The following is a 19,205-nucleotide window of genomic DNA, read 5'->3' on the forward strand; positions in this document are numbered from 1 at the left end:
ACGAAGGCTCTCGTCGCAGTCGCTGGTGCTTCCATGAACAAAGTGCAACTACGGAGAGTGTATTCTTATGCTGCCAGATTTAGTAGTTACCGAAAACACAGTTTGCCTCTTATGCTAAACAGGCAACAAGTGATGGCCCTTTCGATAGTGCATCGTAAGCAACAACACCGCTCGTTGCCACGCGAGTACCGCGGGCATCAGCATTTTCGCATGCCAGTGCATCTAGGTGGTCGTTGTCACCATTTTTGATGTCCCGGGACGTTCATGCCTTATCGTCTCAGTGTGATCGCTTCTGATATGTGCATGAGAAGTGTTCATATATGTTTTGAACATTTCCTCATTAATTCGTGTGAGCGGTGCACGGTTTCTGCTTTACTTGAAGCGAACAGCGAGCGGTGGCCGTACGCGTGCCGATGTAACAAATGCGCCGTTCTTGCGTTGCATTGCATAAATACTCTGGGCGCAGTGTCGCCCCTTCAAAGAACTATGGCCACTGTGGTCAAGACTCGGCTATAAAAGCAGTTTTTATCATCCTATCAGCGTACGTTCAGTGCAGGTCTAACAGGGGTAAATGCATGAACTCGGCTGCTATATACGATACGGCTAACCTCCGCTGAGCGGAATCGACCCCAGCTTACACTTGATGTGGGCGGCTGGCGAGTGCTCACGTTCGTGCGTTTCAACTTCCGAAGCATGTTTGCACTCATATTCGGTACGAATAAATATGAATAACAGGAATACAAGCATAGGCGCTGTGTCAATCGCGTTACGGTGCGATGCATTCGTTCAGAGGCACATCGCTTGGTGACTGGTTTTGTCGGCGTAGCTGCACGAAATCCCGTAATCGTATTTCGACGACTTGCGGTTGTAAGTCGCACCAGAGTCATTGCCGGCCTAGGCATCCTGTCCAACAAGCGGCCACTCACACAAAACGAAAATTACGACTGACAAATGCACAAACCCATTTCAGCTTGCTTCTTGCAGCGTGCCTCTGCGTCCCGCGGGGCCCCGAAGCCGTACATATTGTTTCTTGCGGAGCCGCTAAGGTGGTGCCACAGCGCAATGCAAAAGGCGGATTGGCCGGATATGGCAACACCATCAACGCCCATTACGAAGGGAATGGCCGCACGCATCATCATCGATTCACAGTGCAAGATAATCACTGCACTGGCTCTCGCAACAGTCTTTTGGTCAGTTCGCAAACCGCATGCCCACGCATTGAGCTATTTAGTGGCATGTGTGCCTCTGTGTCTGCGTCGCAAAGTGGCGAGGCGACCAACATGGTACGCCTTATTTCAGGCCTAATCCCTGCCAGTGTGGCATTTCTGCGATCCTGACTGTTCTGCATGAAACATTTAAAATCAAAGCTGCTGCCGCGTTAGCAGTGGGTCTCTGATTTCGTGCCGCTACATCTGACAACATGAACAAATCTGGAAAGTCAGAAAAGCCTGTCGCCATTGTTTGCTGGAATATCAGTAGTTTTAGCGCCAGCACACAGAAGAAGACTCGCTGTGTTGCCGAATTCAATCTACGTTGATAGTGCCAAATGTGGGCGTACGCTCTCTGTGAGGCTAGGGAAGAAAGCAAGCTCCGGATGTAGCCACACACAGTCGTTCCAGCGTACTCCCCAACCCGCAGCACGTGTAATCGCTGCTACGTAGGGTTCGGGCGATAAGGCAACCAGCGTATCAACTCAAGAATATTTATTGATGCGAGCAATAAGGCACACTTGCAGAGAGAAGTCCACTCTGCAATAAGTAATAAATAGGCTTGCCTCGTTGCATGTGATAGTCAGGCAACAAGGTCACTCACAGGTTGCAGCAGGTATATCTGTATCCTGCAGGTTTGAGGTCGGGGCGCCATAAGAGGGAGTGTCCCATGGTGGTGCTCTTTTATACCTTTTAAACTTGTTTGCACGGGGAGTGTCCTCCTCACCCTCAGATGCCTTTCCTTTTCCCACTAGCCGGGAGGAAGGGTATGGCGCATCGCGAGAGCGAGGGAGAAACCGGAGAGGACATAGTGCCTCTCTCGCATGTCTCCGCCGGCTCCCGATGCATCTACAACGTGCGAATGTGACAACGTGAATACGGCGGGCGGAATGGCGGTGTGCTCCCCACCATTTCACATGAAAACCCTCGGGTTTTTTCACTGTGCAACCTTAAGCGCAGCGGAATCAGGGGTGCGATCTTTGTACCGCGTTCCAAAACGGAACGGGCGGTCCGTTCAACGAGCCGCACACGATGTCAATTTGATCGTCATGGTTCAAATTCACCAATCGTGTGCGGTCACGGTTTCAAATTGCCACATCGTGTGCGGCTCGATGGAACGGGCCACCTCCGTTCCATTTTGAAACGCGTACAAGATCGCATCCCTGAGCCTGTGTCCAAGATTGGCTTCACCTTTAAACAGCCTGGTATCATCATGGTGCTAGAGACATTATCATCATTTTCCTCTTGGTTTTTTCTGCATTCGTTGGCTAGCCCGGCAGAAGTCGTGTCCCGGCACCCACGGCTTGTGCTGTAAGCACAGTGTGTACATGTACTGCACAAATGGTACAGTGCATACGGAGTGCTCATTTGGGCAGTGATCTTTCGTTGCTCCCATGTAAGCTAACATACGCAAGCACTATCAACTGTAAAATTTTGTGCATGTTTTGCCAGAAAACTTTGGTGTGTTTCATTGCATGTATAATGTATGATGCAATGACCGAGCCCTCATTCGATGATGGCTTCATTTGTAACAGCGCGCTTGGGGTCAACCAGAATCCAGCTGCTCCAGCTCGCTGGTTCCCTGTCAACAAGGACGAATGGGGTAGCAAATGAAGCTAAAGTAAAGGCTTCCCAAGGTCATCGCACATGGTGGCAAGCATTTCAATTTTTCAAAGCAGATATAACTTAATTGTTTATTGGCGTACAGTGGAACCCACTTATAACGATCCCAGATATACAATTCATTGGTTAGAACAACCACATTTCAGTGCATTTATGATTTTCTGACCCTCCCTATGGAAACTGCTTCCAGATACACTCGAACCTCGTTATAATAAAGTTGAAGGGGGAGCCAAACCCCACGGAAAGCGATGTACTCAGCACGCAACGCTCGGGTACTTTTTTTAGAGATAAATCTAGTCCGTTATATCCATTGGCAGGACAATTTCAGTTAATTAAACGAGGTTTTAAATTCCTAGATCTCTGTCGGCATTGAAGGGGAATTTTACTTACTTTGTTATATCCATTATTTCGTTATATTACGTTTCGCTATAGCAAGGTTCAAGTGTATAACGAACATTTTTTAAATCGCCGTACTGCTACAATGAGCGCTTCGAACCTAGTCGCAGTAAAAAGAGGACACACGCGAATTGCCAAAGCACGGCAGCGCACGCCCGCTCCAGTCCAACCGCGACAATGATACGGCTTTCGAGAAGAGCGAGCGACTTTCTCGCACAGAATTCGGAAGCCGCGAAAAAGGTAACGCGTGGTCATGCGACGTGTGCAGCATACAGCTTAAACAGTGTGGCACGGGGTGTGTGCCGGTGCAATATCAGATGCCACGACGGCAGCACTCTCGTTGCGCAATTGTCCGTCAGCACCATTTGCATTACGCCTTTTCTAACGATTTGGAACAACCATCCATGTCTTTCCGCCCCAGGAACAACGGTTGCTCAAGCATTCCTGCCGATGCGGCCCGAGTCACATGTGCACATGTGCTGCCGCCACTCATGTTGCGAAGGGTCGGCGGTTACTATGCTATTATCAGGAGATCACAGTTTGGTGGCACTTTGTTTACGCGTTGCTGATAACGGTTCGCGGTGACATTTTAGCTTTCGAACATCCTTTTTTTTTTTCCCTGAAGCAACCTGTCCGAGACCTTCGCAGAATGGTAGCATGCCGTAGTACTTTCCAATGTTACGCGTCTGGCCCACTAAAACGCTTCGCTCTCTTGAGCAGAATAGAGTCATGTTCTGCTGGTAGTAAAAATATCGCAAGCTCTCGAATAAAAAAATGGCGCTTGCAGTTTCGAATTGGACGACACCGCATTTTGTTCTTTAGATGGATGTACGTTTCTAACGCAAGCTTGCAGCTAGGTGTGGGAATGCACCGGGAACAGAATGGCATCTGATGGACCAACGTGCTGCCAAATTGACTAAGGCCAGCTTCAGTGCTTTAAAGTTTTGTGCGTTCTTAAGGGCGAGTCCATATATAATGAACTACTGATATAATGACCACTTTTCGCGGAACTATCGAGTTCGTTATAAACGTATTCGACTGTGCAGATTGAACTCAAGAAACTTGGGCCCAATTTTATGAAAAAAGTGTGGCCCTTACACATGGATATACAGTGGAACCTCATTGATACGATCTGCGTAACCCCTTTCGGGATGCTATTTTTTTTTTTCTTTTCTTTCTTTTCCCAGTAATACGATTTAGTTGGATAATACGTTGGATGATACGCTTTATTTTCCGGTTCCCGTGAAGGTCATGTCAACGTGATTCCACTCTACGGTATTCATAATTTTCAATATTGAGTGCTGAATTAACGAAGCTTCAACTGTATTATTAGGGGCTTGAACCTGTAATTGTGTGCCCATGCATGGTATGAACATGTAATCGTGCATGCACATGTTACAAGTGAGTATAGAGCTGTTTATTAACATTATTGATGTTCATATTTGCAGGATCTTGCCAAAAATTGCGGCAGTACACACCGGAGGGCAAGTTTGATCCATTGGTCGATGCACTTAAGAAATTTCATAATTTTATCAATCTGACGGTAAGTATTGCTTAATCTGAAAACTAGCACATTAGTGTCAAGCCTTGTTGTCTTTCGAAAAGCAGAGATCTTAAATTTGTTGTTACGGCTACACTAATTTAGCCCACTGCTATGCGACACAGCATATGCTCCTCTGTGATCAGGAGATTTTCGCTGCACAAAAGTATAGTGAAATCCCAGTGATTCGAAATCTCCTAGTTCGAATTGATAGATAACTCGAATGATTGGTGGCCCCGCATGGTCAAATGTAATGGAATACAGAAAAACTGCCACAAACTTAGAACTGCTAAAAATGCTCTACGGTTATTTCGAACATGTTTTGGTCTCGCGAACTATTTTTCAAACAAACCTGATCATCTAAGGACAAATCCCTGCCTCTCCTGTGTACAGTAGACTTCCATTAATTTGACTCTGGTTAATTTGATTTTTCAGCTAATCGGTCCTGACGGAAGTCCCAACCGGCGCCCATGCATTTCTATGCACCCAACTTTCGTTATTTCAATCCTAAAATTTGCCTTCACCAGATAATTGGAACTTGAACAGTCAGCACGCACGTGCCTTACCCCTATGGCGACCCCAATAGTAGCCCCTTTAATGGTAGGGTCTGTCTTGGCGGAGCTTAGGCTACAAGGAATGCATTGAACACACTTCATCTCCTGTCGAAAACGCCTATTTTCGGCTTGCCCTATAAGATTTTCAAGCTATAACTGTAGCTCACAATGTCTGATCATGGTACTTACCCGTCTCTAACGCACACCTTGCATCTGAAGTTGTCTCTAAAGGCATTGTTTGTATGTCTAAAGAAAAGGCCTTCTCTTTTATTGAAAACTTTTTGCAAAATTTTTCTGCAAATTCTACTTCTTGAGCATTCTGTTCACCTACATCTTGTACTGTATTTATTCGAATGTTAAGTAAGGTTTTTTTCTTGCAAAAATCTTTTGCCTCGAAGTCACTGCCCGTCGTATATGCAAGGCTGATGGTTTCAGTTAGTGTTTCAATATGGTGACAGGGGTGCCATATTTATTAGTATTTATACTGGTGTTACACAGGCACTTTTGAGCGCCCGATTGGAATTGAACTTAAGAATCGCGATTGACTCCTTTGTGTGAGCTCACGAAATGAAACCAATCTTGATCTAGAAATCCTATCCTGCCCTGTCTTGACTGCAATCAAAAGTGTCCGTGTGACACCGGTATTAGACGTAAACGCAAATTGTAACAACCTTGGCCAGTGAGGTAGTATTTGTCATCACATCAGTACAAAGGGAACGTCTTTGATCACTGTTGCCATGAACGAGCGAGCGAGAGAACAAATATGGTGGCAAAGTATAGTATGGTTAAATGACTTTCATGCAGTTTTGTATTCATCTGTCATCATATCTGGGCTGAACGTGTTACGTAATAACTTCATAGTTGCATTTGATAAGGAATTTTGAAATCAATGAGCAATATACAATTGACATCCGTAAATTCGACCGTGACAGGACTGACAAATTGATCAAATTATTCAGTGGGTTGAATTGAACAAGATGCAGAAAAAACGTCAACACACACCGCTGATTCATTTGGCAGTATTTGCTCAAATTTAACACACCTCCAACACAATCGCGCACCCACTTTCTATGTATCCAAAGTCGAATACACACCCGATTTTTTAGAATGGCGGCTGGTTCCCTAAAGTCAGGTTCCCTGCAGTTTTAAAGTCAGCTTTGCCGCATGATTTTTAAAGTCTGCTTTGCCGCAATACAGCCATATTATGCAATAAAGCGTGAATACCACGAAGGCGGTTCTGGTTTTGTATTCGGCAATTTTCAGCCCAATTTCTTGAAAAGGCGCCTGTTAGAATGGGTAAATACCGTAGTATTGTGCTTTCGACAGGAGATGACTGTAGTATTCAAAGCACTCACTGTCCCCTAAGCTCAGCCGAGACAGATGCTGCCACTAAAGGGGTCGTATTGGGGTCACGCGTGTGCGCGTGGACCGGCGATTGCCAATTTTAGATTCGAAATAAATGTTTCGGCCCATAGAAATGCATGGGTGGCAGCCGGGACCTTCGGTCCGGATCGAATTAACTGGAGTCGAAAATGAAAGTCTACTGTATAATGTACAAGGGGTCTACAAGCAGAAATTTCCAAGTGAACTTCAGCAACATCCTACTCCTCCTTCTCATCATTTGCGTCAACGTCCGAGATGTTTTCGAATGTCATTTTTTCCTGGAGCTTGTCCACACATTTTATGCTCACATAGTGAGGTTCTTGTAAAAGAATGTACAGTGAAACACGTTACGACGAACACCACATTAACAAACTTTTCTGCAATCCCGGCTGACTGCTTATAGTTTCAATGTAAAATTAAGGGCGTGCGGATACTGAATAGTAGATTTTTATCGATATCAGAAATTAGCACAAACTTTTATGCTTCCAAATTTTATGCAAGAAACGTGCTGCAATGCCCAGGAAAATTACCTGCAAGAATCTTGCTAGCTATCAGTATTTAGGTACCTATGAATTGAGATGCATAGTATGCTCTCCTCTTATTAAAGGGACCACCAAATTAGTATTGCCAGCGCTAAAAACAACTCAGTTCGTATACGAAGGTCTGGGAAATATTTTTTAGCCATAGAATGTCTGTCAAATAGAAAGTGCTTTTTCCCTCTGAAGCTGAAGAAGTAGTGAAATACCAATGGGGTTTTCAGTTGAATAGTGGGCCATACTGTGCCTAATGGCAATCTTTTATTGCTTAGAAAGTATTGCTCCAGTTTTCTTCCAGAAAGCAGGAGGGTTTTTCCATCTTTAGGGCAGGTGGTTTCTGTGGGTTATCATCAGCTTGTTACGAGGCCAATCTGCATGACACACAAAAGCGGCGAGTGTGCATCACATCACTCAGCACGACTCCTCATTGTCATGGCGCCACACGCGTCGAACACGGTCGGTGCCCTCAAAATCGGGAGGCCCACGGCAAGTTTTGCGCGATGTCCCCTCCCCCTGCCTTTTTTTTTTTTTTCTTAATCCTCGTCTACCTGCCATCTGTCTAAATGCGTCTGCAGGCCAAGTGAGCATGATTGATCATGTTTGGCTCTGGTGCATCATATTTTAGCGTCGCTTACCAGCTCAGTCTCATTACGCAATACGACAACGAGCTGGTGCATGCAGAGCCTGGTGGCCTCCACCAGCTCTGCGTGCATCTGCGTCTCATGCCGCAACAATCCTTGCCAAGGAATGTTTAAGGCCCAACCACCAGGGGGTAAATCTTCGACGGATTTTCGGCGTCGGTGCCAACCGGCATCACACGGCAGCGGCCGATGGCATTGAGAACAATACGCCAGTTCACGATCGCTCGGCGCCCCAAGACTGAGCATGCCAGACTGCAGCGCCGACGGTGGAAGTGGCAGTAGAAGCAAGAGGCAAACAAACTATGGCCTCCGTGATGGCGCGACGCGCCATGTGAGCAAGCTTGGAGGCCATTTACAAAGCGAGCTTCCGGCATTGCCGTCCGCAAGTGCCTAGTCCACGTCCTAAGCAGCGAGCGATCGTGCTCGCACGTACGTGCTCCAGCTATTGTAAATGGTACAGTTTTGTACGGTATCATAGATGATGATGTACTCTTTCCAGACAGAGACATGCGAGGAATGCTGGAGTGCACCTAATGTGGCAAATACCTTGTGATAGCCAATCAATAGCTAATTGGTAATCGACAATATCAATAAATTCGGGGAAATGCTGTGAATGACTTGGTAGTGCTTAGCCTAGCCCTAATACATGGCCAATACCTTGCGATAGCCAATCATTAGCTAATCGATAATTGATCAATAATCAATAAATTCCAGGAAATGCTGGGGATGACTTGGTAGTGCTTAGCCTAGCCCAAAAGCCAGGACTAGCTAGATGCCCATCAGCTCCGCTGTCTCTTTAGCAATGGGCCTCTGGTTCAAGCTACGCAAATTTATTTTCTCACATTTTTTCCCAAAATGTTTGAACGAGGTTCTGCTGTACATTCATGTTAGGGCAGGGTTCATACACCTCCTTGAAATCCTTGAAAATCCTTGAATTTGGAAAAGGACATTCAAGGGCCCTTATAACTGCTTGAAAATAAAATGTGCGCCTTGAGTTCCTGAAAACAGAGGTTGGGGGTGACTTCTGAACATTGAAAGTAACAAACTCCGCATAAAGGCTATGCCAGGACACTGTCTATCGGGAAACAATCCTAGTATTTTTTTTTTAGAATGTTGCTAAACGATTGCAATGTGGTGTATACACAGCCACTGACAACAGGCTTGTTTAAATTGCCGCTGCCATCGTGGAGCTACACAAGGCTAGATCAAGTGAACAAGCCATGCCACCATTCGGTTGTTTTGCTAGTTTGGTCACACCACAGCCATCATGGCTCTGTGTTTGAGCCATACATAGGCTCTAGAAATGCCTGCCGGAAAGTAAGTTTCAGCAGTTCGGTTTTAAGGAGGCACATGGGTCCTGGAGACAAAAATTCAGTAAAATTTAGCAATCATTTTATTATTTTTTCTAATCCCCATACCAGGGCGCACCTGCTGGCAGCTCAGAACTAGCTCAGAATGACACGCCGTTGAGGAAGAAAACACTGTATTTGTCCAATTAAATGTCAGTTTGCCCATGAAAGTGCTGACGTGGCCCATTTTGTGTCATTTGCCATTCCAAAACCATCTATCATAGCCAGGCCATCTCAGTCTTGTTTGAAAGAGCATGTTCGCCGCTTGCTTTCCTGCCAAAACAAGCCTTCAATGCTGCTTCTGAAGAAAACTACCTGGTATTGTAGCATAAAATGCCATTTTTGCACACACTGTAATTTTTGCATTTTTCTCAAAGAATGATTTTTCCAACAGCACTGTGTCACTGTTACTCATTCAATCCTCTTGATTTCTTTTTTGGCCGGAATGCTAGAGAGTCAGAGTGTGCACAAAAGCTATGATAGGGTGTTTTAGGACACTGCAAAATTTGAAATATTGGAGGAATCACTAATAAAAATTCACATTTGCAAAGTTGCAACTCTAAAATTTCATAACTTCAGCTAAAATACAGATATAAACACTAAAATGCAAACTTGCACTCTTTGAACATTCAGGAAGATACCTGCTTAATTTTAGCTCTTAGTGCAGTAAATTTTTTGCAAGTCACATCCCAATTTATAACATAAATAATTGGAACATATTTTTCTTGGACTGACTTGGGAAAAACTAACTGCATATTTGTAATCAGCACACAAGGTTGAATATTACCTGAAAAATTGTGCTAGGTTAATAACAAAAGTGTTTTTATCCGGGACCCATGTCGCCCCTTAACACAAGTATATTTGGCTGTAGTGTCTTTGGACACTGCTATCATGCCTAAAGGTGATTGACATCATTACAATGGGAAAGTCAACTTCGAAAAGCCACCTGAAGAGCTGAAGTGTGTGTCAAACTCAGCAGGTGCTTTGCAGGCTTTGCTTTGTACTGGTTTTGTAAACATATCGTCGACGCTGCATGGAACCGTATCTGGTTACTGACTTTTAAATTCAACAACATGAGAATTTTCTCCTCGTCGTAATTTGTTTTAAATGCGATAGCGGTTCGATGTTTTAATGCGATAGCACTCCAGGCACATTTCCGCCGTTGGCATCGGCGTCGCAGTGAAGTTCCGTATAAAGTACAAATGCGATAACATCGTGCCGCGCGCCATATCTGCGAGTGAAAGCGTGCTAGGGTGAGCCGGCAATGGTGGCTCGGCCTCGCGCGATCGAGGGAGGAAGGCGGGGAGGAAGCACGCCATCTTCCATTGCGCAAGGTACCGAGGGAAGGGAGGAGGAGGGGGTCTACTCCGGCATTGGCTGCATATGGCGCGACAAGCGCGGCCTTATCTTGAAAGGGATCTGCGATGGGGACAGAGTGCGCCGAGTGCTGATAGTTTCGTGTGCGCTGTGTTCGCACCGCCTAGTTCGCGTTGAAGCGAGATGCAGCACGAAGGTTAATTCGCACATTGCTGCTGCCGCGCTTCCTCACGCCAGCGAGTGCCCCCCAGTCATTGAGTGATATGTGTTCATGTTTGCTTGAGCGCGCGTGACACCATGCTTGCTAATTTATTTAGTAAGCGAATGTTCGCAAGTTCGCACGTCCGATAAAACTATTATCCTTACTTCGTATATAGCTGTCTAATTGCTATTGTAATCGATGCTTCGCCTTTGAGGCGAAACTGCGACTTATTTTATGATTGGCCGATAAATCAGAATATTTTGTTGCCCCTTGCGTGTTAAAAAAATCTGTCAGAGATTGTACTTATTTGTAGGGGTGTGCAGCTACTCGAATATCACCGAATGGAATCAAATACGGCAGGTTAAAATAATTCGATTCGTGAATTGAATATCTACTATTCGATTTTTCAAATGTTCTATGTATTCGGTGCCGAGATCCACACAGTTCCACATGTCGCGTGTGCCGCGGAGCCCCTTGTGCTCGATGCTGCCCAAGCAAGCATTTCACTCCATTTCCGGCGCAAAAGAGCACCAAGCACGCCATGGATGGTCTGCCTCGGCTGACACGGTAGCAGACTTTGTTACTGCGAACGCTCCCCGATGTCGACCTGATGTGTGGATCGCACACGCAGCGCCCGAACGCCGCAATTTGCAGAACGGTGCAGCGTTGGCCGGGTCCACCTCTGGCGGTACAAGGTTCGTCCTGGTCGACAGGACCCATCGAAATGACAAACGCGACGCAGACAGAGGGAATGGCAGCAAAACCGGCGCGTATTTCATCGAGCATGTGCAAAGATCGGGCTGATTAGCCGCTGATAGGCACGCAGATCATGTTGGATACGCGGTGACTATCTTCACGCCGTTTCAGCAACCGTCAATATAAACCGCGCGCGTGTTTTCGGGACTGATCAATGATGAACCACCCGTACGCACATATTAGCGGCAAGCATTCCGCGACGGCTTGTGGTCCATTACCACTAATTTTATTCGCAGCCACACTGCCTAGGCCGGCCACTAGGCCTAATCAGCGCTGCTTCTCCGGTGTCGCCGTCTCAAGTTACTGTTTGGTGCGGAATCGACGCAGATCTAGTCGCAGCAGCCGTGCGGCACGCGGAAAGCCAACGACCGTTTCGCTAACGAAAACGAGTACAAGGGATGGCAACAAAGTTGCTCACGGCTGCCGTCATTGCGAGACACCTTATGGCGGCCTCTCGTTCCCGACGCTGTTTGTAGACGCACATCTGTTCCTTCTTGTAGCTTCGAGCAACCCGTTGCAAGACTAGCTTTGAAGTTACACGGCGGGCACGAAGGTGTTGCATTTGCGCGAACGGCGGATGAACGTGGGGAGAGGGGGGAGCGAGCGTCGCGCAAACTAGGCGTCACCCTCCCAGATTTCAGAGTCTTTGACCGGTGGCAAATCGCGCCGAACGTGACAATGAAACGGTGCGGACGGTTCCTGATTTTTACCATAAGTGCCGGCTAAGCACGGAGGTGATGCACGGTCCGTTCGTGTGCTGTGCAGATTGGCCTTACGATAACCCACCTGCCGTAAAGTTGACATAGCCTTCCTGTATTTGGAGAAAAACTGGAAAGCGAAACTTTCTATGCAATAAATAAAAGATTGCCGCAAAAACACACATCCACCAAACTGGTAATCTTTTTTTTTTTTTTTTTAGTACAACAGAACAGCACCAATTGATTAGTTTCCAAGGGAAAAGAGCACTTGATTCTATTCAGAACAAATTATATCGATAAATATTTTTTACGCCTTCATACCCTAGAATTGCGCTGTAATCAGTGCTGGCATACTATTTTGGTGTTCCCTTTCATAAGAGTAGACCATATTGCATATTTTTATTTCTGTGTACCGTAAGTTAGTGATAGCTTGTTAAATTCTTGTTATGCTATTTTAAGAAACTCCGAGAATGTGCAGCATCATATTTTCTTCCAGAAAACTTGTAAGCATTAAATTTTGTGAAAGATATTGTAATATTCGATATTGGATTCAAATCCACTATTTGGTATTCACACATGCCTACTTATTTGCATAAAAGGTCAAATTTCATTGTAACATAATTTCAATATTACAAAGTAAAGTGCCGATTTTACCGACTTTGTTATATTAAGATTTAACTGTACTTTCCACGTTCCTTAATATTCATATGCAAGGGCTGGCTACTGTGTTTTGAATAGGCTTTCATCCGTTTTGAGTGCTCTACGCAGCAGGTATAGCTTAGCTATACTTGCTACCAAGAACTTATGCCAAGTGGACATTAGCATAGCTTAATGTCCACTTGCATAAGTTCTCACCTGCAGTAAAAATATGCCTAATATGTGCTTTTGTAAAGATATTTGATGTATTGATGTGGCCTTTTATTTTTTTGCAGGGTGTGCTTGGAAATAGAGCCACAAAAAGCATGCAGTGTGTCATCAAAGTCCTTGAAGACAGCTGATCATCCAAGGCCAGGCACTTTGACCCCTTTTCAAGCTTGCCTACCTTGCCTTTGGAACCTATTCTATCAAGGCAGTCAAGTTGGATTCCATGACAACTTCCACTCACTGGCATGTGTGCGTGCTAATTGTAAAGGCCATTTCCTTGACCCCCCCTTTCTTTTTTTCTTAATTCTGTATATATGTGACATGTTTCTCCATCATCTTTTTCCCTTAACTTTTTCTGTTTTCATTGGAAAGGTTATTCATTGACATGCTTTATTACATAAGGTTGAGGGAAGACTGGCTTTATTGACAACACAGTTCAAGGAATTTTGAGCAGGCCAAGTTTTTTTTTTTTTAGTTGCGAAGAATGTTCAACAACCTGTTCTACTTTGGAGAACACTTAATAATTGACAAGACTTCATGTAACCACAAGTGCATACATCAAACAGCAATGTACTGTGTGTTTTATTGTTCTTTTAGTGACTGTTGTATTTTAGTCACTATTGTCACCAGGTGATATAGCTTATTTAAGGATTTTTGAAACATTGTTTCAGCTTCTTATTACTTTTCAACATGTCTTTCACTCCTCCTGGAGACCTTTTTCTTGTTCTTTATTGAGGTCTCTGTCATCTCTACAGTGCAATTCATTTATAAGGATATTCACAAAACCCCGACATCTGGTCATTGTAGCTCGTTATTATATTTTCACTGGCCTTAAATCCGCTATCCAGTAATGTTAAACAGGGCCCGAAGAGTTGGCACATAAAGGCAGGGTGCTGCATCATAAGGTTGTGTGTGTCAGCTCTGCCTCATCTGCACAGATGTGCATCTGCACAAGTGAGGCCACACAGTTTGGTTTGCCAACACATCAGGTCCTAATCAGGTGTATAAGTACGGTCCACTGTTTAAGGGAACACTCCAGTGTGCAGCTCCCATTTTGCGTGCACTCCAGCTGCAAGTGCTAGCTGAAGCAATGTCAATGTATTGAACAGGGTTTGTAGAAAGGTACCAATGCCACCAACCACTAGTCGCCTCACCGGCTGCAAAGCTGGACAATTCCACACATGCCAGGGGGTAAATTTAGCATGTGCTGTACATATGCGTTCCCTTTAACAGTGGACTGCAATGTACATTGTAGTAGTTGACCATGCGTCCACACTAGGCTAGAACACCCTATATTAAAGCCCACCTACAGTTGCATTGCAAATTGTTGCGTTGTAATCAGGATGTCGAACAGGAAGAAAATATTGGGTTGGTTCAGGTTTGGGTTCAAGCTGCTTCAATTTCGTTCTGATTTGGGAAAATTAAAATCTATACCACTTCATGGACTAGTGTAATGCGGTGCACGCAGGCTACCATTGAATCGCCTCTGTGTGCAAGTTTTACCTGGAAGAATTGGAGGGGATTTTACTGGCATGGTGGGGGACAGGGCTTGATTTTTTACATTTTTCCAAGCATGAAAATTAAATTTTACATAGCTGCAGCAGACATGAACATAAAAAATTGAATAGTTCTGAATAAATTAATGTGCGATTTTGTTTCTTGCATTAATAAAAAAATTGCAAGTTTGCAAATACACACTGCAGGCAATAATCAAGCAACCTTGTGGTGGTGACTAACTACATAGACCAGATGCAGAATGAAATAAACTGATAACTCATTTCAACCATTATTTATACTGATGGATGACAACAAGAGTGGTGCACCTCGTTTCATATGCATTGCAGCCTCTATCTGGCACAGCTGAGTGTGAGACTGCAAGGTACCTTACTTTTTGACACAGCATCTGTCCTGACTCATGTATACAAACCGCATTACAAGTCATAGCAGGCTGCTAATGACGCGGGCAGAGTACTGAAGGAAAGCTGTTTTGATTAGCCTAATGCATTTGTATCCACGCCACCAAATATGCTTGAACTACTGGAAACCGTTATTATTATTTATTTGGGTTCAGGCCCATTTCATAAATATTGGTTGTGGTTCAGGTTAGTTATGGTCAAAATTTCAGTTTGAGTACAGTTTTTATGTAAGATTCAGTTCGACACCCTGATTATAATGTGTTTTTTAATAACACCCTTGATCAGACGGCCCTGGAGTTGTGCCAAAGCGAGTATTATGCGCAATGCCCCACTGTGGAACATAACAAAGGTGGGTTGTGGTGAACAACTGCATTTTTGCATATTTGCATATTTTGCGCCCAGTGCACATGATGCAGGCAAAATAAATTAGGCTATGAAGGTAGTAATGAAGGCTCTGACAGCGCCGCTACATCACGGTAATTGCAGGGCCACAATGTAAGTGGTTCTTGGAATTGCTCCTTGTGTCATAAAAAGCTTGTAAACAGCAGCATTGCTCATACCCCATATGTTGGAGTTTCCAGCTACTACCTCTACAAGTACACCAACTTTTGGTTACCATTTGCATACCTGCCAACTCTGGCGAATTTTCTGTAAAGTTTACAAATTTGGGCTCCTACGATTTTAAAACTGTTGCATCAAGTTTTATGAAAGTTTGCAAAAAAAAAAAAAAGTTTGGCTTGCCAGCCTCTGACCATACCCTTGGAAGGCTTTGCTGTTCCAAGTTTCCTGCTGCTTGTGTGCTGCCTTTAAAGGTAAATCACCATTATTAAAGGGCATTTGTGTCCCTCAACAAAAGGTTTGTGCTTAGGGAAAACGTTTTTAAATATGTGCTTGCCACCCCCGACCTTTTCTCCGGTGCCGTGACATAGAGCGACAACTAATAACTGCTTTGGTTGGGTCCACCCCACTCGGGTAAGGATGTCTGGTGCAGTTGATCAAGGATGCTATTAAAAGCCCACAGTTCCCCGTGATTGTAATCATGGTTGCATTATATTTACACACTACATTACTTTTTGTGTAAAGTCGCTACAGAAGTTGATTCTGCTACAGTGGCTGATTCATATAAGTGATGTGTATGTGCGTATCACTATAACTGGACTGCACTGTACTTAATTTCTCTTGAGGTTATCTTGTGAAGTGCTCCCTTTATAGCATAGTTACATTCACAGCATGAAATTTTGCTTTGGCTTGATGGGCATCCTTTTTATTTGTTTATTTATTTTTGGCCCATTTTTTTTGGGGGGGGGGGGGGGTTTGAGGAAGTCAACCAGGATTGGAGGGTTTTGCACAAACTTCAATTTTCAAAGTGGAGGGTGCTTTTGAACACATGTTTTAGCTAGTATTATGCTGGTGTGTTGGTTTTCTTAAGATGGGGACTATAAGATTATGGACTTTTTGCCCACCACATTTTTTTTTATGTGCAATGAGAGATGGAGGCAGCTATGCTTGCTTTGGTTTAAAGCTGCACATAAGCAGATTTAGTCTTGTGTATGTGTTGAATTGGCTTAGCAAAATGAATATTTGGGCATTGGTGTTATATGTGCAGCCAGCCTTTCCCATTCTACAGTTTTTCTCTTGAATTTTTTTTTCAACCACCTGTTGGGGAGTCCTTGCCCATTTTGCCGAGGGGGAACCAAGGGCTGGAAAGAATGCTTACATGTATGTATAGGTACTGGTGTAGGACACATCGGTGTTACATGTGCAGCTGGCCTTTCCCATTCTACAGTTTTTCTCTTGGAATTTTTTTTCAACCACCTGTTGGGGAGCCCTTGCCAATTTTGCCGAGGGGGAACCAAGGGCTGGAAAGAATGCTTACATGTATGTATAGGTACTGGTGTAGGACACATCGGTGTTACATGTGCAGCCGGCCCTTCCCATTCTACAGTTTTTCTCTTGAATTTTTTTTCAACCACCTGTTGGGGAGCCCTTGCCAATTTTGCCGAGGGGGAACCAAGGGCTAGAAAGAATGCTTGCATGTATAGGTACTGGTGTAGGACACATCTGTGGTATTGTGGAAGCACTCAGGCCTTTCCTTGCCGTTGTAGAGGGATGCGTGGAAATGAGTGGCATATGGTATGCATGATTTTTGTGCTTTGTGTGTTCGTGTGTCTGTCAGAGCAGTGTACCCTAGACTGATCAGCAACATGGCTGACAGAGTAAAGCCAGATTCCGGGTTCAGCACTTTTTTTTTTTTTCATAGCTGGATCATCAACCTGCCTATGAATTGGGCACAGTGTGTACATACTACCATTGTTTCACCGCCACCACCGCCACCCACCACCACATTTAAAAAAAAAAGTTTTGTTTACATGTCTTTGTTTACAAGGCTATTTATTGACTCTCGAGATATTCTGGTTCGTTGTGCTTTGTGGCTGTTTCATTTTCTTTGTGGGCACCATGTTAATTATGAAGTTGTACAAAGTTCATACGTTCAATGGACGTATGCTGCACGTGCTTCCCCATTTCATCTTCTTGTGTTTAATAAGGATGTGGTATTTGTATCAGAATATTTATTTACAGGACAAAAACAACCAATGTTCTGAAAAATGGAGTCAATAAATTTTATGAAAATAAGGATTTTTCTTTATTTTAATTATGAGAGACATCCATCTTGTGGATGTAAGTAGGCTGCTGCTAATATGTATATAAACATTCTATTGTAGCATCCACATGCTAGGTTCAGTTTGCTACGTTAATAATGTGTTGAAATAAATACCAATGTAGGTCGAATTTCCAGCACTAAAACACCCCTAGGGATCAAAAACCAATTGATATGTGACTTGTTTTCTTTCAAACGACCTTAGAATAAGATTTTTCCCTCACTGCTGCTTTGTTTTCACTCTCGACTTCACAACAAGGTCGCATTTTCTGGCTCGTATCATTCACTAAAGCTTTTCTTTACCTGCCTGGTCTGTCTGGAAAAACTTTAATACCATTGTTGTATGTGCACCCCATTGTCAGAAAAGCAAGCTGCTGCAGACATGTATGCTGATTTTGCTGCCTGTTAGCAACAAAGATTTAACAGACTAGGCAAGCAATGATGCCAAATGTAAAGTTGAATGATACACACGCAAAAAATGTTTGCCTTGTTAGAAGAATAATTCATCACAACGTACTGCTGCTGTATGGACTTGTGTAATAGCCGCACCCTTTTCCACAGTTTTGTTTATACTAAAGTCAGTGTGCAGTATTACACAAGTTTGTAGGTTAAACGACTTCCAACAAGTCTTGCCACTTTTACCACACATTCAGCACTCTGGTTTCATATTTGCACAACACATCATCAATCATTGGCAGACTCGCAAATGAGAGCGCTTGCCAAGCAGGTAGTATAGTAATCCAGTAATTGAGACCTAATGTTGAATGCCCTGCCTCATGAAACCTGTACGAGACAACTCATCTCCCTCTATTTGGGTTACGCCGAATTCTGTACAGTAGGCTTCCGTTAATTCGACTCAAGGCGGCTGCGTATGGTGCGGACGCGCAGGCCCTATCTTGAAAGCTATGTAGAGAATCTAGGCGTGCCTAGGGCCAATAGCTTTGTGTGCGCCGTGTTCTTGCCGCTTAGTTTGCGTTGAAGCGAGTGGCAGCACGAAAGTCAATTCGCTCGCTGCTGCTACTGCGCTTCCGCACGCCAGCGTTTTGACAGCGAGTGTCCACGGTCATCAAGTGAGATGTGTTCATGTTTGCCTGTGCGTGCATAGCACCATGCTTGTTCGTTTACTTAGTAAGTGAATGTTTGCACGTTTATACAAGTCTAATAATTTGCCATCGCAATTCATGCTTTGCCTTTCGCGTGAAACTGACTTTTTAAGCCATAATTTTTTTTTTTACAAAAATTGTTGAGAATTGAAAAGATGAAAAAAAAAAACCTCGAGTACCGTGTTTTCAAAATTGTTAACTACACATGTGAAGGCATCAATGCGGACAGAACTGATGTTTTATACAGCGCTTTCAATTGTACCACAAGTTTGTGAGTAGGGCATTTGCGGAATACTCGTAAGCATTGCATCAATTTCACGTAAGCCGTAAATTTAGATATCAAATTTGTGCTCTCTAGGTGCTCTAACAGATGAAGTTGACAGAACTACGATATCCGTATTTAGTGCAGAGTTACAGATTTGTAAACTTAATGATTCAATTTTTCTTTTAACTTGATTTT

General features: G+C 44.1%; 1 protein-coding gene and 1 long non-coding RNA gene across 2 annotated transcripts in view; both read left to right on the forward strand.

The window, feature by feature from the left end:
* LOC125944197 (wings apart-like protein homolog) overlaps positions 1-2,862 on the forward strand; it is a 31,180-nt gene extending 28,318 nt beyond the window's left edge. The window contains exon 4 of the mRNA XM_049664520.1: positions 2,744-2,862. Within this exon, the coding sequence (XP_049520477.1) occupies positions 2,744-2,815 (72 nt within the window). The 3' untranslated portion in view covers positions 2,816-2,862. The remainder of the gene's footprint in view (positions 1-2,743) is intronic.
* Positions 2,863-4,679: 1,817 nt separating this feature from the next.
* LOC119437772 (uncharacterized) lies at positions 4,680-14,429 on the forward strand. The gene is made up of 2 exons (XR_005189532.2): positions 4,680-4,770; positions 13,136-14,429. It is a non-coding gene; the product is annotated as an uncharacterized LOC119437772 (long non-coding RNA).
* Positions 14,430-19,205: the final 4,776 nt, after the last annotated feature.

The sequence above is a fragment of the Dermacentor silvarum genome, chromosome 1, assembly GCF_013339745.2.
Source record: "Dermacentor silvarum isolate Dsil-2018 chromosome 1, BIME_Dsil_1.4, whole genome shotgun sequence".
NCBI classification, from domain to species: Eukaryota; Metazoa; Arthropoda; class Arachnida; order Ixodida; family Ixodidae; genus Dermacentor; species Dermacentor silvarum.